The following is a 25750-nucleotide window of genomic DNA, read 5'->3' as shown; positions in this document are numbered from 1 at the left end:
TGGTTCAAACTTCACAAGATTAAGGTTGTGTTTAATTCATCTGAAATTTTCTGATCTGAACTTATCTGGAATTATTTTTCTGATCTGATCTGATCTGAACTGATCTGATCTGAACTGATCTGATTTACAGGATTTTATCTTTTATAAAATATATTATTACTATATATTATTATTTTGTAATTCATTATTATGCAATACATTATAAGATCTTATTTATAGTATTATTATTATTATCATTTTCTTTCTATTACAACTTTTACACAACTTTTATTATTAATAATAATAATTATTATTAATATTATCATTATTATAATAACAACAACAATAACTATAATCATAATAATAATAATTATTACTAAAAATAATTATAAAACCCAAGTCATTAATTTATAAGAGCACTTATACAATGTTTCACACTTTCCCTTAAAAAAAATGTTTCACACTTGAGAAGTCGACAAACTCAACTCTTTTTTTCATATAAAATAAAAGTAGTTTTGTTGTCATGAATTTGAGCTATCATAACACGTGGATTTTAATTTTCTATTATTTAATAACAATAAAATAACTTAAAATAATAATAACAATGACATTTATAATAATAACAAAAAGATTAATAATAATTACCAATATTAAAAATTAATAAGTACAACAGCAACAATAATAATCCTTTTGAACAAAGGTACTAATAAATAATAATACTCCCTTTGTATTTTTTTTATCTTTCTCACTTAGGGTCTATTCTCCCCAACTTATTTTCAGTTCAGCTTAGCTCCATTCTTTTATAACTATTTAGTTAAATATTATTATTATGTTATTCGGATTTATTTTACTAAGTATTATAATTATTATTATTATTATTATTATTATTATTATTATTATTTATTTTTATATCATTATTATTAATTATTATTATTATTATTTATTTTTATATCATTATTATTAAGTATTATTATTATTATTTTCTATATATTATTTTTTTATTATAGTTTTACTCATTATTATTATTATTATTATTATTATTATTATTATTATTATTATTATTATCATTATTATTATTATTATTAGGAGGAATATGGTTTAGGTCAAAAGCACAAATAAACTCATGTTTTTTAGCCCATAAATCAATCAAATCGCGTCAAAACGAGTTATGATGAAATTTTGCGTGGTCCGACCCAATCACTATTTTTATTACATAGTATTCTGGAAAATGAGAAAGGGAGTAAAATTGAATTAATAATGTAATGGTGGACAATATGATAGTGACATGAGAGGGTAAATATGGAAATTTATTTTGCCAAATAAGGAATAAAGCAAAAGTGGGAAGATCTTTTGGAAACACCCTTAAACGGAAAGAAGGAAGATCTTTAGGAAACGGAGGGAGTATTATTATATTATTAAAATCTAATAATTAAAATAGTAATAATATTTTACTTCTTAGATATTATTGTTATTATATAATCATCATCAAGTATAAATATATTAATACAAATAATATAAAATAATTATTATTAATTATCATTATTATCAATAATAATTTATGATTATTAATATTATTTATTTATAACTATCATTTAAAAATATCCAAAAATACTGTTATTATTATCCATTATTAATTATTCATTATTATTACTTATCATTATAATAACTAGTTTTTTATGCACGCGATGCGTGCGATGACATTTTTGGGCCTAATTATTACTAATTAGTAAACAAAAAGAAAATGCAAGTTAGTATTTAAGGTCACTTCCATTTTGTGAATAAGATTCTTTGAAATACAATCAAATAGTATTTTAAAACACTTTAATAAATAAGTATAAATATGAAATTGCATTTGTAACAACTCTGTTGTTTACTTTAACTAATTTTCTTGAAAATCCACGCACACTCATCAGGCCAGTCAACTTCAAATATGTAATCAATGGTATGAAACTGATTAATCTCCATGATCTTACTTGGTGGATGTAAATTGGTGAAGAGTGAGATTAAATTGGTGAAGAGTAAGAGTGAATTGAAGACCATCAGATAAAAAAAAACAATGCTCCAACTATTCATTCTCACTCTCCTCTCGGCCTAAAAATTTCAGTATATTTCTAACTATTCATTTTCTCTCTCCTCTCACTACAAATCTACAACCTATATTTTGAAGGAACCTAGTTCAACCAGTTCATCAAAGTATGCAATATACAATAACAAAATCAGGAAATTTTCGAACAACATCAAAGAAATACATGCAACAGTAGATTTTCAAGTCAACGTCAAAGAACAACATCAAAATATCAAGCATTTCAATTCAAGTCTCGTGAAACAGTAGATCTAATTGGGTCGATTTTGTAACAAAGAAAGGTAATTTCTTAAATCATGGATTTCAGTAATTTTGTAACCGAAAAGTATAATACAATTTTAGTTTTTTTTTCTTCTTTTCTAAATGTTAACACTTTGAGTTTCAATTATATTTGAAATGAATTTTAAATTTTTCATAGACAATTTGATTTTGCATGAAATGGTTATTTTAATTTTTCTCCTTTATTAAGTTTTAACACTTTGAGTTTGAATTATATTTGAAATAAAATTTTAAGTTTTTCATACACAATCTACTTTAGCATGAAATGGTCATTTTTAATTTTTCTCTTTTAAATTTTAACACTTTGAGTTTCAATTATATTTGAAATAAAATTTTAAAAATTTTCCTACACAATCTGAGTTCGCAAATTAATGTAATTTTATTTTTCTGAAAATGGATTTTTGGAAAAGTTGTTCGCAGAAAGGGGGTTTGATGCTTCAGTTTATGATTTCCTTTCTCTATCTCTATTTTCTTTTTCCTTTTTTTTTTCTTCCTTTTCTTTTTACACCTTTTGGCTTTTGCTATACTCTTCGATTTTCTCTTTTTTCTTGTTTTGTTTTCTTTTTCCTTTTTATTTTCTCCCACTTTTTACTTGTTTTATTTTTACCCTTTTCCTTTTTCTTTCATTTTCTTTTATTCATAATTTATACTTTTTGCAAAAATATTATTAATCTTCGTTTTTTAGAGGAAGCAGTTTTTAGAGCCAAGTTATTATTCACCTCTCTTAATTGAGAATAGTATTTACTGTCCGAAGAGTACATACCCCCTTTAATTGAACATGGATATTTTGCAAAAGTTTTGGACAAAAATTTTATATTGAAATTTTAATAAAAAAGAACTAAAATTGTTAATTTTTATCAGTGTCATAAATTAAACAAATTTCATACACATCTTGTTTTCTAATTTTATATGAAAATGAATCAAATTATGTAAAAGTCCTTCTCAACTAATTGCTATTATCCATTTTTTCAACTACATGACAATCGATTAATGTGAAATAACTTTATAGATTAAAAGAATTATGTACCTGTTTGAAAGTTCGAAAATCGCCGAGACGAATGTGTGATATGACTGTCAAAATCTTATGTTTTTCTCAGATTCGTGTTTATAAGTAATTTTTGTGATTATATAATTGTGAATGCTTTTTGAGAACAATGATTTGTAAGTGAATTTTTTGAATGTTTTGTATGTATTGACATTCTACTATATTAGTTTTAGTTTGTAAGTTAATTTTTAGTTTTTTGTAAAGTTTCTGATCATGTGAGTAATTTGCGTGATTTCTTCAACGTGATTTTCTCAATTCTTTGAGTGATTTGTAAAGTTTCATGATATAAGTGATTTGTGAGTGATGTAGAAATTTAATTTCCGATGGCTTTAATTTGTTTGAACTTTGAACCCCCATTTTGGTATTGATTTTTTTTTTTGTAATTTAGAAAGAGAAAAGGAGCAAAATAATCCGTTCAAAAAAGGACACCATGAGTCCCATCTTCCCTTATATAATAAAAATTATTTAAAATTTATATTATTATTCAAATAATAATTATATATTTATTACATTCAATCTAATTCAATTCAATTTAATTCAATTCAACTCAATTTAACTATTTTATGCCAAAAAGAACAAATCTTTATAAATACTTTATTAATATTCAATTATTATAATTTAACTAATATCTAATAAAAGATATTTAATGGTAAAAATGAATTTTTTGAATATAAAATAATCTGATATGATTTGAACTTATTTTTTCTAATCTAATCTGATTTAATTAGATCTAAAATAAGATAAAATATAAAGTGAACCAAACATAACCTAAATCCAATCTAGTCATATTCTAAATCCGTAAAGATTGTATCCAAAGCTCCACTTTTCTTAATTCAGATCCTGTCCAAACTGAAACCCTAACTAAACTTGCAGACATGATGAGACATGAGTTCTCCATAATCAAAGTAAGTGTGCCAACATATTCAGATTTGTCAAGACTCAAGAGGGAAGAGCGTATAGTCGTCATGTTATTCAGCACCTTAGAGATGAATGATGTAATAGTTTCAAGGAATCTGAGTATAAACTATACAATCAGATGAGATTTTAAAATGTCAAATATATCAAATGTATCCTGAGAAAAATAAAACAGTAGGAAAAATATTACAGAAAAGCCAAACTTGGAAACCACAAAGCAAGGTTCACAAGCATTAAAATCCTGTTCTTTTTTTGTTGGAGAAGATAGTAATTTTATGGGACATAGAGACTCTGATAGTTAACATGAATCAGATTCACTTTCCCTCTCCTCCTATGTACATATAAATTCGGACCGTAACGTTAAATTTCACAACCTATGCGAGTTGGGATCCCCTTTACTCCCAACTTATTCCTTACCAAAAGGAATAAACCTTGCATTATCAGCAAACAAAACACAATCGCACACTCAATGTCAATTGTTTTTCAAGTTTTTTTGTGAAAAATGCAAGTTGATGCATGAAATTTGAAGTTCGTCTCAGAAGCCAAGCGTTAACAAATGTATTTCATCGAAGATCAAACACAAAGTAAGATCATCTTATATGTTAAAGCCTCATCATCAACCATAGTTTCCAAAAAAGTGAAGATTTAAGTTCATGTATGATATTAACAGTTAATCTCAGAAGCCAAGCGTTAACAAATGTATTGCATTGAAGATCCAACTATAAGCTGAATCTTCTTACGTGTTACACAACCTCATCATCGACAAAAAACTATCATTCCACGTTTCTCAAACAAATTTCAAACACCAAAATATATCCGAACTTATCTAAACTAGGAAACGAATGAGGTATATATATAAATCATTCGTCGAGACTCGAAAGTCGAAAGTAATACATTCGGGGGATCTTATCCCTGATCAATCTAAGCCTCTGTCTGAACCAGACGGTTCCATGCGGTCCGAAAACCAACCGTTCAGCTATTCGAAGGCTATGTACACAATTTGTACAAAATAGAGTTTAAGCAATATCAACCATTAAATAAAAAATCAATCGTTCATATATTCTCTTTTCAAAATCCCCCTATTTTATCTCATCAAAATTCACCCCTAAATCTTTTCCTACATATATAACAAATGTCCAAGACTGGTTGAAGGACAATCTATAATATAAGAATAGTCCACTCAAAAGGCCTTAGCACAAAGGATCAAACAAAACATTAAACCCAAGCTAATTTGTGCCCCGTAACTAAGCCAATATGAAACCTTGAATTATTCATAAGGCTACTCAAAGAGGCAACCAAATGCCAAATACCATCAAATCAATCTAATCAATCTAATCAATCAATAAAATATTTTCATTATCTACACTACAAGTCCATATTTGGTGAGCGTACTTACAATAACTAATTCAACAAAAAACTCACATGTTATACGATAAGTTATTGTAAGTTTGCCTCATATATAATATAATATAATATTTAATGAGGTAACAAAGAGATATAGCCGAATATTGTGGCATGAAACAACAATGAGTTTCAAGCAATCTTCGTACGGCTAGATTTCATATAGGCTCCAAGCGGCAGTCAATTTACCATTAAAGGGTATTTGCTGTTGACTCTTTAAGATGGAGCCATAATTAATTCATTCTTATTATTATTAAAGCAATAATGATAGCATAATAACACTCATAACATACAATAAATCACATACATTCATACATAGCATAATTTAAAAAAAAAAGGGAAATTTTTAGATTTGAAAATGAAAAATAGTATAAATTAATAAATAAATGTGGCTAAAATAAATTTGAAGGGAACTATAAAGAAAAAAGTTCCCTTCAATCGTGATATTCAGCAAATTTATAGGCACCGTGCAAAAGGTAGCTAATTATTGAATAAAAACTAACACCCGTGTCTGAAAAATGTGCCAAAATATTTAATTATTGAATCAAATTCCAATTGAACTCATTGTTTGATTTGGTATAAATATACACCCAGACAAAAGAAAAATAAATGAAAGAAAAAGTTTGGATCTTTGATCTTACCACAATTGACAATACAAAGAGATCTGATATGAAATTGGAATTTTGAGCGTCTAAAAATATGGTATTGATAAGAGAATAAGAGAGAGGGAGTATAGATTGGTGAGAAGAGAGGGAGATGAGTTGGGTGAACAATAAGAGCAACGGCGCAAATTTATACAGAAGAAAGTGAGATGAGAAGGAAAACCCTAGTTTCAGAGACAAAGTTGTGCACTTGTGTGCCTCACTTGTCAGTTAAACATAAGTACATAACGCTCGGCCTTTGCTTTTTTTTTCACCTAAAAGAAGTACATTAGAATTAAGCTGTTTTTTATTGATTAATCGAAATTATATTTTCTTGATCTTAACTTTTTTTTATCTGATATTATTTTCTCTAATCTAATTTAATCTTAACTTATATTAATCTGATTTGAACTTATCTTTTATAAAATATATGATAACTAATATTATGATTACTTTGTATTTCATTATTAGTATTAATATTACTATCATTTTATTCTATGCACAATTTATAATAATAATAATAATAATAATAATAATTTATTATTATTATTATTATTATTATTATTATTATTATTATTATTGTTACGTAGTGTTTGACTAGTGCAACAATATCCTAGTCAAAAGATCTTGAACCTGCAAAAAAGGGACCCATCTTGAAGGTTTGGCCTTTGGGTGGTGGCTCCCCCTTCGAAACTTAAGTCGGGTTTGGAATAATTGTTGTACCCAGAGAGGCAAAGGAGAGAGAGAAAATTGTGACAAAGTAATATTACACTGCTTTGAAAAATGTATCTTTCTCTTGATTTTAAGGACTTTTAGCGTTTTGGAATGATTGTTGTACCCTTAGATCACCCTAATTTAAATATAGGAGCATGCCACGCATGTGGCAAGCGATGATTGGAAAGTACACATCATCCAATCATATGTCAAGGCTCTTTGATGTCCTGGGCCTGAGCAGAGGGGTAGATGAGGGTGTGCAAGGAGCCCAACAGCACATGGCCACCAAAATTATAAAGGCCCCAAAATATATTATTTTGAAAACTTTACTTCATATTTGAAGAAATCAACCTTGTTTCCCACCCTTAATAAATTTTTCAATGATTTATCTTTAAAACGTGAACCTTCCATCTTTATTTTTTATAAATTTAGGTGTCCAATTTTCATATTAGAACTGGGGCCCCAAAATTTTCAAGACATCCTTGGGCCTGAGTGTGTACCAAACAAAGGAGATCGGCTGATACTTCCCCTAAATAGGAATGTGTACTTCAGTTACTCTACTTTTAGCATGGTACTTTTTATTTGCAAGCAGGAGATACGTGAGTGTTTCAGATTAATCCACGTGTCGCGTGGAGAGTCATTGATTTCCATGTTACAAAAATTATTATTATTACGGTTTTTTCACCATATACCTCTGACAATTTTTTTTTGCACCGTATACCCTTTCAAGTTTTCAAATTCACCATATACCCCTCACTTTTCGAAAAATACATCAACTTACCCTTTTGACTAACGGTGTTAGACTTCCGTTAGTCATTAGGCCCTAATCCTCTCCTAATCCTACTTAACTAACCTAAATCATTCAAAAAATTTGTCAGGGGTATATGGTGAAAAAACCGTTATTATTATTATTATTATTATTATTATTATTATTATTATTATTATTATTATTATTATTATTATTATTATTATTATTATTATTATTATTATTATTATTATTATTATTATATCATTAGTAATACTAATAATCATGATACCAATAACAATAATAATAAATTTCTAAAAATAAGCATGATCAGAACTTATCTGATCTGATCTAATTCAAACTTATATGATTGGATCTTATCTAAACTTATATGATATAACTTGAACTTTTTTTTTTATCTGATCTAATATGATTTTTAATAAGCAAAATTAGAGGTAATCAAGGTGAGTCCGGTCCGCGGGATTGGTCCGAAAATGGGAGGGTGTTGTGCACAACTTTATGGCCGGCGGTCGGGCCGAAATTTCACGCAAAAAAAAAAACGGGTCATGGGCAACCTAAATTTAGAAAATATGCTAAAATTTCACTCAAAGAATCAATTAGCACTCCATAGGCTTATGCCATATTAAAGTGTAGACTAACCATCAAAGAAGGCTAATAAATCAGTAGAGAATTTCACATGGAAAATGAACCAAGTACATGAAAGCAGGGAGGAGAGATCAACAATTTTGCAAGCAAATAGAAGAGATAGATAAAAGCACAAAAACAAGGCTTAACCAAGCTCAGGCTTGAGTTGTTTAATTGTACATACTCATAGGGCACTGTATAGAATTTTGTGGCAACCACCTACAAAATGAGTGCTAAGAATGAAAAGGCTCAAGCCTTTGAGCTATGAACTGAAAAGCAACACAACAGAACTAGTATACCCTTACTAATGAAATTAGCTAAGTAGACTTGATAATTGTCACTACAAAGGAGCGGAGTAAGGTGATAGTATTAATAGTAAATGTACAAAACAAATTCTACATTGCCACAATAGGCAAAGATGATATACATAGTGAATGGTTTCCATCACATCTGCCACAAATCCTTCAAAAGTCTGTAAAGCGCCTTATGTACAACAATTATGCAATGTAAAAAGAATTCTTTAGTTCCCAAATTCCATTTAAACATAATTTCAATTGTAGTTCTAATCACATATTGGCATAATTCTTATTATTAACTTCCTATAACTCTAAAAAAGGTGTAGAATAAATAGTCCCACAAATGAACCAACAATCCTAACAACGATACGACCTGAAAATCCCCTAAAACCCATTGAATTTCGAGCTTCCGAAATCTCTAACAACCTCTACTTGACTCATCCTAGACCATCTCCACCAACTGCCGTCTTCGCCCAATATGATTCTCAATTTTCAATGAAACATAAATGAAATGAAACATATAACAAACTACTCGATGTTGAAATTGCAATTGAAACAAGATGCTACACGTTAGCGTACAACTGAAATAAAAATCGATTGAAGAACCATAATTCCCATCATTCATACCCTTCAACAGTAAAGAAAAATAAACCTATATGATCAAATTAAGCAAATCATCAATCCTAATTCTTCTTCTTCTTTTTTTTTAACGAGAATCAATCCTACCCTAATTCCAAACACCAACTCGAAGTGCATTCAAGATAACAAATACATTTAAATTTGACTAAGAAAAATAAATAATTAAAAGTAATTGTTAAAACTTTGCATATTCAACCTCATTAAAACAAACAAATCACGGTTAGGGTTGAAGAAAAAGGGAAAAGTTCTAATTGAGCTTAAAATTGAAGAAGATATGATAGGGTTTTCAATTGTGAAAATTCGGAGGTGAATAATGGATGACTGGAGAGGAAGTAATATCGAGTGTAACTTCAACTATACTTTATTTCTCTTTCCTTACGCACCCTCTCAAAGCCTCTTAATCTGTTTTCTTCCTCTTCACCATAGATGCTTCTTCCCTCTTTGCAAAAGCAACAATTCACAAGATTAGGGTTTTATCTTCGTCCGCCATTGAAGCTGTTGTGAGGAAGAGATAGTTCTGGTACCAAGGAGAGAGAAAGGGGAAACTGTCAAGAGTTTGACGCTGAGAGAGAACAAAGGTTGAGGAAATAACGCGAAGCTCGGAGTTATTGACAAATATGCCATTAATGATATGGGTGGCCATTGGATTTCGCTCATCCAACGTATCAGATTTTTTCTCACTTCTCATATATTACCTCCGATTCCTAAATATCTTCCTTGAAACTGTTACTACAGATACCAATGAGAATTAATTTGTGTGAGGTGTGGGGTGGGTAAATTAGGAGAGAGAAAGGTGTTAAGATAAATAAACAAACAAAAAGAGTTTAAAGTAGGAGAGAGAATGAGAGCAAAATTGAATTAATAATGTAATGGAGGACCATATGATAGGGACATGAGAGGCTAAAAAGGAAAAAAAATTCCAAATAAGGAATAAAGTAAAAAAGGGAAAATCTTTTGAAAACGCACTTAAACGGACAGAGTTAAGATCTTTAGGAAACAGAGGTAGTAAAACACCATTCTCACCTGAACCCATAACGTATGAAAGTAAGAAATCCAACCATTACTCCACCATACCATTATTGATTTTGTAATCAAAATTAATAATGACATATGAATGGAAAACATTTGAAATACATATATAATGAATAAGATGACTTTTTTAAATGAGTATAAGAATACTTATTTAACTATTAATAAATTATAGCAAAGAGAAAATCCGAGACATCGCCGGGGCCTAAATACTAATTATATTGGAAATAGTGTACGTGCATTAGGTGTGCCTAAACTGTAGTATGTAGACGCTAACCAGTAAGGCAGTAACCACCATTGTTGGAACACGTACCACTCTTCTCTTTTTAATTCTCTCTTTATTCTTCCTTCATTCATCGACGTTGCTCCTAATATGTTTATTATATACTACTAACTTGTAATATTATTTTATATACCCATCAAAATCCCTAAAAATTCCTCGTTTCAACAGCCTAAACTGCCAATTTACAGGCTTCTGGATTTCTGGGTATCTCATAATTGACGCCATGGATGCAACCACAAGCTCTGCCATGTTTTCGCAGATAAGAGTATCATCTCCCTCACTTCGAAATTTCAGAACTAGATTCTTTCAGTAAGTGGGTTATTCCATCATATATTATATTCTTACGAAATGAATCATTTTTAGTGATTGTTGATGCTCTATTTATATTCTCACATTTGGTGAATTGATCATGGGTTTGATCGTGTTTTAGCTTATATTATGAAATTTTTGCTCTTTTTGTTGGCTGCAATTTTTTCCGGGTTGATGAAAAATCAATGTTATGAACTGTTAGAATAATAGAATTAGAGTTTGTATGTTTCCATTTCAAAATATAGTAAGTCTAACTCTCCTTCAAGTGATAATTTGAGACGAATTAGCATGTTTAATTCTCACATGTGACACTTTTTATTGTTCATTAACCTGGCATTTCGCAGTTGAGTTGCATCTTGTCATTGTACTGTCGTACAATATTCGAGATCGAACATTGACTGTTGATCGCTCTCAATAAATATATATATTAAAATATAGAAAATAATTTTATAGAAGTAAACTTTTCGATAAATCTAATAGTTAGTAAACTTTAGTTGTCATAGAGTAGTAGTGAAAGAGATGGTAGGGGGTCAAAACATATTTTGAGAAATGTGGGTGCCTTTCCGGTCTTTATTAGTTTATCCATTTCTTTGGCACACAGTTTTAGGAGAAATAATGTTGTGGGATATAAAAACAAAGAGAAATGATTATTTTATATTAAAGTTGAATGTATTTGTGATGGAAAGTTAGTGGCCCCATTCCAAAAATAGAAACAAAAGAAATGGGTAAACTAATAAGGGACATCCCAAAAAGAATACAGGTAAACTAATAAAGACCGGAGGTAGTAGTTACTATTCAGGAACGGTGAGATTATCTGCTAGTGTTGTGATTTTGTGTGAGTATGTAGAAACACGAAGAAGATCTAAGACGATGTACTCGTCGAATTGGATGGTTTTTGCTTTTGTATAGTACGCACTCTGACTTCTTGCTATTGCATTGTTCTGCTGACTGTTGGCAGGTCATGCCCACAAACGAGAGCTCACATGCCTCCTTGTAGATATACATGTAGCCGATGTAGGCATTCTTCAATGGGTTCATATGCACTATTGCCTTCCAACCTTGTTGAAATTCAAAGCAGCAACATCAGTGGATTTTCTTATTGTCAACCAGAGAAGAAAAGACTTGGAGTGGGGAAAACTTTTTGTTCTGCTGCTATACAGACAAGCACATGCGACGAGAACTTGGCTATAGCTCCTTCACATGTTGCAGAGGAAAAGATTGGGGTGCTTCTTTTGAATTTAGGAGGACCCGAAACTCTTAATGATGTCCAACCGTTCTTGTTTAATCTATTTGCTGACCCAGTATGTGCTCCCTAGACTGGTTTGTTGTTTTTTCTTAGTAGTTTAAGGTAGGTGTAGCTATTAGATTTATCTGATATGCGTCTCTTAAAATTTTGGAATAGGACATCATTCGCCTTCCTATGTTGTTCCGTTTTCTGCAAAGACCTCTAGCTCAATTGATTTCTAAGCTTAGAGCCCCTAAAAGCAAAGAAGGATATGCTTCTATAGGAGGGGGTTCACCATTGCGAAAGATAACTGACGAGCAGGTGAGATAAGTTTTCTCTTGCAGACTTTCTTCCCTGCTTTCTTCTCCATCATAGACTTAATAATGATTATTTTGATTTCTTTTCACATATGGTTGTCTAATTCTCTTATTTTACTGTCTCATTAATATTTAATCTTTTTTCTGAAGGCAAATGTACTTAAGTTGGCCTTGGAAGCAAAGAAAAAGAACGTATCTGTCTACGTTGCCATGAGGTACTGGTACCCGTTTACAGAGGAGGCAGTTCAGCAGGTTAGCTTTCATTGTTACTCTTTAATCATTCTTATAAGAGTGCTTGTTTGGAAAAGACACGGATTTGCGTGGAACTTCATTTTTTATCTGCTCTTTGCGTACGCTGGAAACTGAGATGTTTTTCCCTTAGGTTTACCGTATCTCATGTCTGTTTATGTGAACCTGTGACTTGTGTAATAATCTGTTAACTTCCACATTTATATCCCAGGAAAATTCCCCTTAGGTTTGGGGAAACAAAGTGCAAACCAATTGGGTCTTATTCAGTGCCTTATGACAGTAACAGACTTATTATAATGTTGATCTGATTTTGTGTTGACTAATGGACTGAAACTCAAGGTCAACCTTTCAGTGTTTGCATCAGCTTCATTAGCTTCCCTAGGGTTTAAATTGATTTAATTTGTAGTTGGAATAAACCCTTTTCCTTCCTCTATAGCTTTGTTTGGCATCTTCTTTCCTAGAAGTGATGCTACGTGCGTTTAACTGTATCGAGCCTTCTAATTGCTGATGTCGTGTTTTATCTTCTCCCTGATGAGCATCTTACATGTTTTCGACCCTTCTGCTAAGGGAGAGGATCTGTTGGTTTATCTGGTTACTACAGCTCTACCTTTTCAATTTTATAAGCATTATATGGAGGACTTTCTGCTTGTTTCATCTTTCATATGGTGGCTGGTATAACTATCTTTTTCAACTCCCTGTCTATGGCAATCTGTTGGAGCAATGTAGTTGAACCTTGTTCTATTTTGAACTTTCAGATAAAGAAAGACAAGGTCACAAGGCTTGTCGTTCTTCCTCTCTATCCTCAGTTTTCTATATCTACAACAGGTTCTAGCCTCCGCGTTCTCGAAAACATTTTCAGGTAAACTTGTCTTCACTACCTGACTCGGAATCTTTATGTTTTCCTACTCTATTAGCTTACCTTCATTTAAACATTTCAGGAAGGATGCATATCTATCTCACCTTCCCATCGCTATCATCCAGTCCTGGTACCAGCGAGAAGGTTATGTCAAGTCCATGGCTGACTTGATTGAGAAAGAGCTGCAGTCTTTTTCCATGCCAGATGAGGTAGGTTAGGCTCTTTTATTAACCATGGGTTTCTGGTTGCACCTTGTCACATGTCTTTGAATTTTTTAGCGTTCTTCTATCTTCTGATGTGGTGGAACTAATTGTCATTGCCCTTACAAATTCTAGGTTATGATATTCTTCAGTGCTCATGGGGTGCCAGTAAGTTATGTGGAAAACGCTGGAGATCCATACAAAGATCAGATGGAGGATTGCATTTTTTTAATTATGAGAGAATTAAAATCTAGAGGAATCAACAATGATCATACACTTGCTTACCAGGTATGCTGTGAGCAAACTCTCTCATTTTCTAGCCTTCGTGGTTTCGGATCTCAGCTAGTCGCTTCTTTGATACTCTGCTTTTCCATTTTACTCTTATGCCTTCACCACGCTGTTGATGTTTATACCATGGAGTTGGTTGTTGTGTTTTATCTTGTTTGCTTTGCCGACTTCATTTCTCATACCCTCTATGTTCAGAGTCGGGTTGGTCCAGTGCAATGGCTGAAACCTTATACTGATGAAGTTCTTGTTGAGCTTGGCGAAAAAGGAGTCAAGAGTCTGCTAGCTGTTCCTGTGAGGTGAGTCGCAATTTATCAATCAAAGAGCTTACTTTTGAGTTTTGTGTATTCCTTACCTACTTGTTGCTGACATATTATGGTGTTAGATTTTTTCATGCAATTCTGAGCGGTAATAATTGAATGCTGTTTTCAATGATATCACTTTTGTTTTATTAAATTGTTGCAAGGGACCATAATTTGTATAGAAGTTAGAAATTAGTGGGGATCAAAGTTTCCGCATCAGTGATCAGTAATTTTTTTTATGTGGAGTGTAACGCATTTTTGTTTGCCAATCTCTTGTCGCAGCTTTGTGAGTGAGCACATTGAGACACTTGAAGAGATCGATATGGAGTACAAGGAATTGGCGCTTGAATCTGGCATTGAGAACTGGGGTCGTGTTCCTGCTCTTAACTGCAATTCTTCTTTCATCAATGATCTAGCTGATGCTGTAGCTGAAGCTCTTCCTTCAGCAACTGCAATGTCAACTAGCACAGCTGAAGAAGTTGATAATGATCCAGTCAAGTATTTCATAAAATTGTTTTTTGGTTCACTGTTGGCCTTCGTCCTGCTTTTGTCCCCGAAAATGATTTTCGCATTTAAGAACAGCCTTTTGTAAAAATAGATGGTAGTGTTCACCAGATTTTGAAGATATACACAAAATAGACTGAAAAATCACACTAGAATGGATAGAGGAACACAATTCGCCACGTAACATGTAGAATTACTCCAAGAGTATACAACTTTGTGTGTACTAATTTGTAGTTTTTGGATTGCGATTCACAAGGGATTTAATGAATTAGGTAACACCAAATAGCTTGTATTCTTCTTTTTTATTTTGTCGTCCATGGATGAAGGTTATGAAAATACCTTAAGTATTGCCTGAAAGTATATTCAGAGGCGTTGTGCCATATCTTGAAGTCCTTGTGTTGCTTTGGTTACGGGTATGGTAATTGGTATGAGATTGTGTACCAACATAAACCTGAAGTCAATCCTCTTCACTTCATTCTCCCTACTCACTGTTGAACTCTCAGCCATAACCGCAGCCTCGTGGACCCAGCGTAGCAGGGCGGCCAACGACCATCCTCTTGAACAACTTTGTTCTAAGCCCCTCCCCCCGCAAGGGTTATAGTAATATTTTTTTTACAGGTAGTTTTAAGCTGCATATACATCATCGAGTGTACCAACAAAAACTTTATTCTGACATATGTTTATAACTCTTGCCTTTGTATAAAGAGCTGTGTATAGTGTTTGAATTTTTCTTGTTATGCCTTAATCCCCATGCGTTTATACCTAATCCTCTCAAGTATCATGCAGGGGTACAGTCCACTTCGTATTTGCTAATGACTTCCCATATAGAAGTAACATAAGGAACTAAATTTATCTTGTTGAATTACGTACTTATGTAAAAACGAATAACCAGAGTTATAAGAAATTACATCGTCTACCAAGGCATTCACCGAGGAAGCCTAGTCCCTTTTAAAAGAGGTTTTTCAAGAATAGATGGAACGCTTTCTACTTCAAGATCAAATAAAAAGGACCCTTTATCTACATTTTTTATATCATACATATCTTATTTTGATTTTATACAAAAACAAAATGAAAATAAGATTCAAGACAATTAAACTTGAAACGAGGCGTATCTTGCAGTAAATAAACGAGGTGATCAACTTAAAAAGAATTGTTGTTTTGAACTAAAGAGGTATGGATAACTTGACAATTCCAATTCGAATCAACTAATTCGACATACTTTCCACATTCATAAGGAGTTATATCTCTCGTGAATCATGCAAGAAATGCTAATAATTGAATGACAAGGAATACATTGTGCCGCCACAGTTAGTTCTATCAGACTAAATAACCTCTTCAAAAATGCAATAAAGGCAAAAACATAGACGTATTAGAGATCAAAGTACCAACAATTTATACTTTAGGAACATAGACATAAATACATAATAGAGATCAAAGAACCAACAATTTATACTTCAGGAATATAGATGTAATATAGATCAAAGCTCATCATTATCCCCAAGAAGAAGATTGTTCGTACGATCCAACGACTGCCTTATCTCCATCTTCTGCTGAGTGGGATTCGAACACAATTTCAAAACAAGTCGGTCAAATTAACAATTCCCCTCAACAGGCTAACTGGAGTTCAGAGTGGCACTTTGTAACACATTTTCCTAACACAGCAATCTCTCCAGTTCAAACCAAAACTAAGAATGCAAATTAAAGCATCACTTTTCCCCTAGACAGACCAATTTCCATAGGAAAAGTCCATCCAACGAAGAGCAAAGCAAACCCCAGATAAGTCGATCATTATCATACAGAATAAACTAACATAACCATCCAAAATTTTACAAAGCACCAAATATATTTAAATCCTACCTTGAACCTAATACAAGAAAAGACTGTTTAACTCCTTAGCAACGACTCTCTCACACAAATGACTAGCTCTGAGGTGATGCTTTGGCAGTTACATTTGGCTGAGCAGCAGGTTGATAAGCAGGCGCAGGAGCAGTAGCCACCCCATTATCATCAGCTGAATATCCAGCAGGCTGGGAATAAGCACCGCCATAGTATGGCTGCTGTCCATAAGCCGGTGTGGTGGCAGGTGGTGCACCATAGGCCGGAGGATAAGCACCTGGCTGAGCTGTTCCCCCTCCATAAGTCGCAGCAACACCTACTTGGGAAGTTGGTTGTGAGGGCGGGTATCCTGGCTGACCAGGAGCATGTTGAGCATATGCACCTGCTTGAGATGGTGATTGCTGAGGCTGACCATATGCTGATGGATTTGGTGGTGTTTTTTGGCCCTGCGGTGGACCATACCCCTGAGCTACAGATGGAGTCCCATAACTGGATTGTGAGGTTGGAGGCACTCCATAACCAGGTTGAGTAGTACCGTGAGTTGGGTATGCAGGGTTAGGGCTAGGCTGTCCCCCCATGTATCCCTGTTGAGGTTGCCCAGATGATGGTGCTTGACCAGTCTCACCTTGGGTGCCATAGGCAGGAGGGTGGCCATCTTGGGTTGGAGTGGTTGTCGCATTGCCGTAGCTTGGCGTAGAGCTATAACCCTGGCGTTGATCATACCCAGATTGAGGATTTGCAGGCTGCTGGCCATAACCATGGTATCCAGCTCCATAACCCTCCTGGGAATATCCTTGTTGGTTATATCCACCGGTTGATGGTGGCTGATTGTAGTTGTAACCAGTGTTACCACTTTGGGGTGCATTAGGCGGCTGCTGCTGCTGCTGCTGCTGCTGTTGAGTAGGCGGCTGCTGCTGCCCATAATAATCATATCCAGTTCCTTGAGGAGGTTGCTGGTTCTGTGGAGCACTTGACTGGTCCCAGTTTTGAGGAGGATAGCCAGGGTAAGTTTGTACATTATACTGAGATTGTGCACCAGGATATGTTCCTGGCTGCTGCTGCATGTAGCCATAACCACCAGGTTGCTGCATCTGTGGGGGTTGAGGGGCCCAACTCGTTGGAGGCCGTGCTTGGTAGTTTTGCTGAGGATATGCTCCAGTCATTGCTTGATTTCTGACACGATTCTGCATGTAAAGAAGAAAGAAAAATAAGGATGCAGGTCTAGACTCCCAGTGGAATTATAAATAAGGTTATGTGGAGAATGACAATAACTTGCAATGCGAAGTATAACAGAACAATATAATTAAAGCATGTCATATAGTAAGCACAGAAACAATATAAAGCATTATTTATCAATAAAAAAACTAATTAGATCATAAGGCTATGTAGGATGTACCTATCAAGTTGTCAAAATTCAATATTGAGAGGGGGTTAAGACGCCTACATACCGTACTGGTTTTTGTAGAAGTATTGACTTACTCCAGCGGGTGCCCAACCACTCCCTATTCAAAGTGCAAGGGTACAAGCAATATACAAACTATAGAAATACTAACATATAAGCATACAATGGCTAGCACCAATCACTAACCTAAAATTACCATATACTACATATATAAAGTATATATAATCAAAATACGGCAGTTTTATAGCCAATGAACAATATAAGTCTGGAGAGAGGCAGAAGAATATGGCAGTCGCAATATAAATAGTAATTAATGAGAAAGTAAAAGTAGTGGAAGTAGTATTATTGGTAAGCAATGAACAAGAGCCGTCAATTGAAAAGAGAGAGCAAAAAGAGAAGTGAACTCATAGTTGTCGCATCAACCAAAAGGAAACGAGATTGACTAATTGGAGATAATAGAGTAAGAACGATATTTTGTACACTGGCACTTACAAAATGACCAGAGAAGAAAAGGGATCTGTACACTAATTAAAAGATACCAAACTTCAACGAGTGACACTAAGAAAATACACAGAACAAAAGGCCCAGAAACAAAAAAAGGGAAATTCCACATGGTTCCCCTCTAGCTCTCGAAATTACATTACCCAGAAAAATTTCATGATAGCCCTCTGGATTGAGCTTCATAGTCTCAGTAAGCATACCGTCAGTTTTCCATTCATTACTCACATGTGAGGTAAGTTCATGATTGTACATAAATGAAAAAACAGCCACTGAACAAATCAATCCCCTTCCTGTACCCTGTGAACTCAGGCAGTTTATTACTGTAAAGCACAAACCACTTCAAGCCTTCTCTCTTGATGCACTTCTCTCAAATTCTTGATGGGGGTGGCTTCAAGCCTTCAACAGCTTTTCATGAGCTAAGAGAACTCATACCTCCTCCTCTCATTACTCTGGCCAACAGCAATTCACTGGCCACATGAGTTACTTACGAACAGTTGATTACCATTCTTGCTTAACTTCTATCTCAAGGTTAGTCAACCCATATTAAAGAACTTTGCGAGGCCATCTAAGTTATGAAAAAGAGTAAATTACTCTAAATTGTGACACAGGAGAGGGTGAAAGCGCAGATTTTGGGATGGCGAAACCCAGTTTTCTAAAAGTGGCATTACTGGATGAAACCCAGTTTCCGAGAGTACCATGTGCAGAGAGTTTCATTTCTTAATAACATATACTTCATGAATACATATTTGCTAGAATTAGAGGGTTAACAAGAAGAGTTTCCGAAAAATATATCCAAAAAAATATATGACATAAGCTAGTTACAAAAAAAACACTAATTACTGCAATTCACATATCATATAATTGTAAAATTGTGATGCGTTAAAAAGGATGGGTGCTGCATAAACTTATAATGGTTAATTAGAGAGAAATAAGAATCTGAAGATACATGACCAAACTGAACATTATGCAGAATGAGGACAGTCAACTTCTAAATCCATAATATTCATCTGGTTGCTGACTACAAAACAAAAATATTTGGCAGCCTCAACCTCAAAAGGACACCTAGTAACTTCGAGTTGAATAAAAACATTACAATATGTGCCAATTGTAAATGCCAGGTCGTCATATCCTACGACAGCTTCTAGTAAAGTCAATCAAAGCAATATTAGCTTAAAAGCACTTCCAAAGCTAGTGAGATTAGTTTTTCATTACTGTAAAAAATCTCTCAAGCATATAGGGGACCAGATCGACATTTTTCTCCTAAACAAACTTCTGGGAAGCAATGTGAGATTAGTTGTTCATCACTTGTCCCATACTGTAGATCCAACAATTCAATATGGAACTAAAATTACAACTTACAAACAAGAGAGAACTAGCTTCCTTGCCCTTCATTATCTTGTGGTTGATAATGCCAAAAATATTCTCTGACACCAATCTGTCTCACAACATTCTATATACAGCAAAGAACAAAAATCTTGGAGCATAGCTATAAAGTAATATATTACGTTTAGTGTAAGAAATATTGATGATTTACCCATCTACTTCCCTTCCTACAATCCTTACCAACCAGGCCAACCATCCACAACCAGATGAAAAACCCATAAAGGTGTAAGCAATCACTCCATAACAGGAACGTCAGTAACATGACATTTTCAATGACCCTATTGATACATATAAGCACCAATCTCATGCATCAAAAACCCACATTAAGGGAGACAGCTGAGATATATGCCATCTAAAAAATATACAAAGAGGACATCTGAAATGTATTAAAGAAAGAATATGGCCTAAATGGGCATTCTAATTAATAATAGTAATAAGAAGAGGATGGCAAATAAAAGAACTAAGTCAACCATAAGAACAGTTCAGAAATATCCTAAGAAAAGCTATTGAAGTCACCAAGATTGGAACCCATCATATTCCACAGTACTACCAATATAAATAAGCAAGAAAAACAAAAGTTGAAAGGGGTTTACACTTTACAAGGCAACCAACAAGCCACAATGCTTCAAACACAAAACAATGTAATTCGAGGGGGGTGAGTAGACCAAAGATGTATATTCTATGTGTTATGATACATAGCATTTTCATATTATGGGAACATACGATAATATATATTGCAATACTACTGAAACAGTCAAATCATCAATAAACATAGCAACAGTGATTTGCCGGAAGTTCTATACTACCATTACCACCGTATCTTAATACTAGCAACATATTCTCTTGTGGTGCGATGTTTCACTTTACTTCCAAAATTTCTCTTTTGGTTAAACTGTTAGGCAAAGAAAGCTTTCCCTTTTTTTAATCACATGGGCTATGATTCACTCTCATTCTCCTTGGCTCATGCAATCATATTAAGAAACAAAGGTAGTAGTAGAAAACATAAACAAGAATTCAGTTTCTTAAACCAGCTTATAAGATGTTGAAGTCCTCCCCAAAGGTTATATATGGATATATGCTGAAAGGAAGATAAATCACCATAAAGAGAGTAGTTATGCATACCTCGATAACCTCATTGACCATTTGTTTTGCAATCTCAATTTGCTCAGTCGTACCATCAATCTGCACTGTTCTTTCCATAGTTGCATCACCAGGAGGAAGATGCAGCGGTATAACCTGCATGAATATCAAATTAAACATGAAAGACAGATAAAAGAGGGAATCCAAAACCAAATATAATTAAGGTAAATGGCATATTAATTTCGAAAACCAACCTGGACTCTTGCTCCTGATGTAGATTGAATGTTTTTAATGGTCTCACCTCCTTTACCAATGACCAACCCAACCTGATATATTTTGAAAAACTCAACCAGTATCAACCAAAGAAGCTGCTGGAAGAAGCTATTATTATCCTTTCAATGATTTACAAAGTTCTACCTTGTTGCTTGGGACCTTCAAAGAAATTGATTCACCACTGGCCCCTGGCATTCTCCTTGAAACACTCCCAGGACCTCCAGCTTCAGCCTAAAGATAGAAATCATCATATACCTCATAATTCATATGATATCATATAAATTTCATTCGGAAATCAGACCTTACGATTATGAAGTACTAAACAACAACATTGTCAAAGCATCTATGTATCCGTACTCAAAAGCCTCACCTCAGCAAGAACCTCATTAATGAGCTGTTCAGCCTTTGCAATTTGATCTTGGTTTCCCATTAGCTCAACAGCCCTAGTTGGAAAATTTGGATCGTGATCTGCATCTCTAGTAACCTGGATTCTTGCTCCAGATTGAATTTGAAGGTTTTTGATGGTATCCCCAGCTTTTCCAATTATAACACCAACACGCCCATTGGGTATGTCAATCTTTTTGCTACCAGAGTAGCTATGCCCTGTGCTTCCAACCTGAATGTTTGATGCTGGAGGCTTTTGATCTATAGACAGAAAAGTCGTCAGCATACAGCACATTCAGTTATGTAGAAACTTCACATAATTTGACACAAGCTACTACCCCACTCAATTTATATTGCACAACAAACAAATAAATGAACATATCACGAGCAGATGAAAAGGCAGCTTCAGTACAGATTGGCAAATAGCAACATAATTGTATTGGAAGGCCAAATACCCTGCTCAAATAGTTAGAGCACAGAGAAAGAACACTGCAGTGCGATAGGATTATATAACCATAGCTAGGAAGAAACACAACAAGGCCCTGCCGAATGTAGCTTGCAAATACCCTCCACCCACCCCCTCTCTCCCCAAAAGATGGGAGCCAAGAAGGAAAGTCAACAAGAAATTGTGTTGAAAAACCATCAAGGCATAGGGTTATTGAACCCATCTTCAATCACTTAGATTCAGCTTTTGTGTCTTAGACACTACTAAAATTAAAAACCGTAAAATTCAATGCTCAAAATTTTCATGTATGTAACCTTTAATCAGAAGTCATTCTTAAAAAATAAGTTAAAATAACACACATATCCTTCACTATTACATCACTTAAGTTCTTCGATAAGGGTTCCATTGAGGGAAATCTGCAAAGTTCAAAGTTCAAATTACAAAACTAAGCAAGTGGCCTAATACGTTGAAATGATCTAGAACAGAACCATGGCCATATATAGAGAAGGAGTGAGTATATTAAAGATGTGAGCACAAGGACCTGGTAAAGGTTCTAGCTTCCAAACTGTCAAACAGTATATTAACTATTTTGTCGTTTATTGACTAAGACTTATTCTATTATCCAGCATAGAATGTAGAACTGTTGCAATCTACCATTAGTCTTCCTCGAACTTGACCCAGCCACCGCAGAAAGCATATCTATCATCAAGTTGCATTCCTTCATAGATTGTCTTGATAAAGGACCGGTATAATTTTGTAATAGAATCCAGCTCAAGACACACTCATTGACAAAAAACCTGATCTCAACTCCTCTGCTGCTACCTACCAGTCAGAATATCCACCAATTTGCACCCGTAAGTGGTGGCTAAGACTTTAGCTACTAAGTGTAAGGTCATATATATCTAGATTGTAGACCTCCCACCTTGCCACATGGAGATTATACTCAGTCAGTCCTCATTGTTTAAAAGGCTAAAAAACTTGAGATATACTCCTTAACATATGAACATTCCGAAGCATTTACCCTAAAATCCTTTTGTAAATCCCACCGAAACAGAACTTAAAAAATCTCACTAGATTTTTCCCTAACCTTAATCGGGAAAAAAAATACTCGTGCATAGTTCAATGATCTATACGTCCCCATAGGTTTCCAGGGCCCCAAATGACAAAATATATCAGCATAAGAACTCTATTTCTAAGCAGCCATTTCCAAATAAGTAACATAACAGTTTCATATCTTTCTAAGCAGCAATGACCCACGAAACCGAGCATTGCAAAACTCTAACTAATCCACGACGTACATAATTCTTCCCATTTTCCAATATACCGAGCTATCAAAAACCTGCTGCACTCCTAATTATAAGAAATCGCGCATCAACAATTAAACCATAAAAGAAAAAATTTCAAAGGACGCGCATAATAAAAGAGTACATAAATAGTGAAAAGACAAACACTAACAAATATAACCAAAAAAAAAGTAAAACCAATTGAACACTGCGAGAATCACCCTTCCAATTGTTTCACCATCAGCATTATCTAAGATTCCTTCATAATTGATCTACTAAACCAAAAATAAACGAAATACATCTAATCTATACAAAGTACCAAAGATTAATCTATACAAAGTAATAGCAAATTCGACCATAAAAAAGTTGAAATTACCTGGTAATACGTTAACGTTGGAAGAATAACCGCCATTATCGAACTTGGAACGCTTAGCTTCAGCGTTGAAAGCTAGAGAAGCAAGTTCTTGAATCTTCTGTTTAGCGAGCTGAAAATCTTCCAATGGTGGAGGAACGTTGCCGTAAGGCGCCGGAGCGGGAGAAGGACCATCGGAGAATCCAGTAGGGCGACGCACGCGAGGTGGAGAAGTGTCTTCTTCGTACTTTCGTTTGTGAGATTCGTATTGAGCTTCGTCCGCCATAGTTGTCGAAGCTCGGAGGTTTTGAGGAGAGAGAGAAAGGGGAAAGAGTGAGGAGAAAGAGAGGGAGGGAGAGCAAAACCCTAGTTTTAGAGCAGATAGGTTATTTGAAGGAGAAACTGCGGGCTTTTATTGAGCCCGACTGATTACCCGGTGACGATTGAGATTTGAGGTTCTCTCATTTTCTATTGTTATAACTAGGGTTGCTTATCGATCGAGCCGAGTCTGAATTCGTGTTAGCTCGACTCGTGTTCATTTAAGTTTATTCGAATTCGAGCCGAGTTTAAAACTTGACGAATTGAGTTGTGATCGAGCCGAGCTTTGATCGAGCGAGTTGTTATCAAACGGTTCACAAACAAGTTTGAGTTATTATTATCTTTAAATTACTCGTTTTGTTTATATTTCTTTTTAAAATATCTTTCTTTTTGAAATTTTAACTTTTTTTTAATAAAGTAAGGAGAAATAAAAGTATGAAGCCCTCCGCACAAGAGAATTCCTAATTCATTGTTTACGAGAATGGTACTAAGTTATGACTGAATACAATTATTAATAATATACGATTCTTGAACTAAATGACCAACATTGGCAATCCAATCTGCAGCTTTGTTTGCTTCTTGCTAGATGTGTCTAATGGTCCAAGATTGAAACTGTTGGATGAGATGTTTGATATATTGTATAAGATGAGCTATCTCCCATGGCGTGGACCATAGGTCTTTGAGGGTGTTGATGACCGTGAGATTGTCTCCTTCAATTTGTAAATGTTGAATTTAATGTTGAAGTGCTATAAGGATACCGTGAGATTGAAAGATGATGCGGTATGGAGTTTTCCCAATGAATTTCATATGATGATACACGCGGCAGTAGAATGATTGCGAACTGAGCCGTCAAATTGAGCTTGAAAGTGCTTGTCGGGGTGTTCCCACACCACCAGATGTGAATGAGAGTTTGGGGATGTTTGAGTTGTTGATAAGTGGTTGGAGTTGGAGGGGTTGAGGTTTATAAGGGTACTTGTATGATAACAATTATCGACCTTATTGCGTAACGTCCATTCGTAGTGGTAGAATTTTGCTTTATGAATGATTTTGTGGATGTTAAGAGTGTTACTCTGAAAAATAACATGGTTCCTTCCTTCCAAATATGCTAAATAATAAGATGAATTTAATGAGAGTGTTTTTTGTACTTCGAAGGTTATCCAGAAGTTAAACAAAAGGGACATCGAGGTGGAGGGTTGCCTGTCCATTCAAGGACTGGATGTGAATTCCAAAATTTTTGAATGGAGGGTTAAGTTAGGAAGAGATGATCAATGGTTTCATATTGAATGTGGCAAAGAGGGCATGAACCGAAGGGAAGAATTTTCCATTGGTGAAGGACTTGGCGAGCTCCTATACTACTACTGTGACATAATTGCCACAAAAAAATAAGAAGTTTTTTTTTTTTTTTTTTGAGGGAAAAAAAATAAGAAGTTTTAGTGGTAGGTCAAGAGACCAAATCCAACTAAAACACCATTTGGGCATATTTTGGTGGGGATTATGTGCTAACCATGTTGTTAACTTTACTGTGAATTGGCCATTAGAGGAGGGCCCCCAT

The 25750-nt window shown here is 34.1% G+C and overlaps 2 protein-coding genes, 1 long non-coding RNA gene and 4 other non-coding genes across 7 annotated transcripts; 1 reads left to right on the top strand and 6 right to left on the bottom strand.

Annotated features, from left to right (window-relative positions):
- Positions 1-4191: 4191 nt before the first annotated feature.
- Positions 4192-6609, bottom strand: LOC104886499 (uncharacterized). The gene is made up of 2 exons (XR_789201.4): positions 6344-6609; positions 4192-4365 (listed from the first exon to the last, which is right to left on the bottom strand). It is a non-coding gene; the product is annotated as an uncharacterized LOC104886499 (long non-coding RNA).
- Positions 4483-4605, bottom strand: LOC125495358 (small nucleolar RNA snoR98). The gene has a single exon (XR_007271996.1). It is a non-coding gene; the product is annotated as a small nucleolar RNA snoR98 (small nucleolar RNA).
- On the bottom strand, positions 4832-4924 carry LOC125495335 (small nucleolar RNA R24). Its single transcript, XR_007271974.1, has one exon. It is a non-coding gene; the product is annotated as a small nucleolar RNA R24 (small nucleolar RNA).
- Positions 4973-5067, bottom strand: LOC125495334 (small nucleolar RNA R24). The gene has a single exon (XR_007271973.1). It is a non-coding gene; the product is annotated as a small nucleolar RNA R24 (small nucleolar RNA).
- On the bottom strand, positions 5432-5556 carry LOC125495364 (small nucleolar RNA U19). Its single transcript, XR_007272002.1, has one exon. It is a non-coding gene; the product is annotated as a small nucleolar RNA U19 (small nucleolar RNA).
- Positions 6610-10674: 4065 nt separating the features above from the next.
- On the top strand, positions 10675-15321 carry LOC104886500 (ferrochelatase-1, chloroplastic). The gene is made up of 9 exons (XM_010670945.3): positions 10675-11003; positions 11962-12304; positions 12406-12549; positions 12696-12797; positions 13550-13653; positions 13733-13859; positions 13986-14138; positions 14334-14434; positions 14720-15321. Exons 1-9 carry the CDS (start codon positions 10918-10920, stop codon positions 15027-15029), a joined length of 1470 nt encoding a protein of 489 aa, XP_010669247.2. The 5' UTR covers positions 10675-10917; the 3' UTR covers positions 15030-15321.
- Positions 15322-16512: 1191 nt separating this feature from the next.
- Positions 16513-24269, bottom strand: LOC104886501 (uncharacterized). The gene is made up of 6 exons (XM_010670946.3): positions 23905-24269; positions 21787-22061; positions 21561-21647; positions 21398-21469; positions 21186-21299; positions 16513-17961 (listed from the first exon to the last, which is right to left on the bottom strand). The coding sequence occupies exons 1-6, from the start codon at positions 24164-24166 to the stop codon at positions 16861-16863; spliced, it is 1911 nt and encodes a 636-aa protein (XP_010669248.2). The 5' UTR covers positions 24167-24269; the 3' UTR covers positions 16513-16860.
- Positions 24270-25750: the final 1481 nt, after the last annotated feature.

Source organism: Beta vulgaris, chromosome 2 (assembly GCF_026745355.1).
Source record: "Beta vulgaris subsp. vulgaris cultivar EL10 chromosome 2, EL10.2, whole genome shotgun sequence".
NCBI classification, from domain to species: domain Eukaryota; kingdom Viridiplantae; phylum Streptophyta; class Magnoliopsida; order Caryophyllales; family Amaranthaceae; genus Beta; species Beta vulgaris.
This window is presented reverse-complemented; position numbering and strand designations above follow the sequence as displayed.

What these genes read in the sequence shown, in the direction of transcription:
- LOC104886500 (XM_010670945.3), top strand. Translation starts at nt 10,918, where the DNA reads ATGGATGCAACCACAAGCTCTGCCATGTTTTCGCAGATAAGAGTATCA. An exon ending in GAAAGATAACTGACGAGCAG is followed by an intron (nt 12,550 to 12,695) that starts GTGAGATAAGTT and finishes TTTTTTCTGAAG; the next exon opens with GCAAATGTACTTAAGTTGGC. An exon ending in ATCATACACTTGCTTACCAG is followed by an intron (nt 14,139 to 14,333) that starts GTATGCTGTGAG and finishes CTCTATGTTCAG; the next exon opens with AGTCGGGTTGGTCCAGTGCA.
- LOC104886501 (XM_010670946.3), bottom strand. Translation starts at nt 24,166, where the DNA reads ATGGCGGACGAAGCTCAATACGAATCTCACAAACGAAAGTACGAAGAA. An exon ending in CAACGTTAACGTATTACCAG is followed by an intron (nt 22,062 to 23,904) that starts GTAATTTCAACT and finishes TTCTGTCTATAG; the next exon opens with ATCAAAAGCCTCCAGCATCA. An exon ending in TTAATGAGGTTCTTGCTGAG is followed by an intron (nt 21,648 to 21,786) that starts GTGAGGCTTTTG and finishes TTCTATCTTTAG; the next exon opens with GCTGAAGCTGGAGGTCCTGG.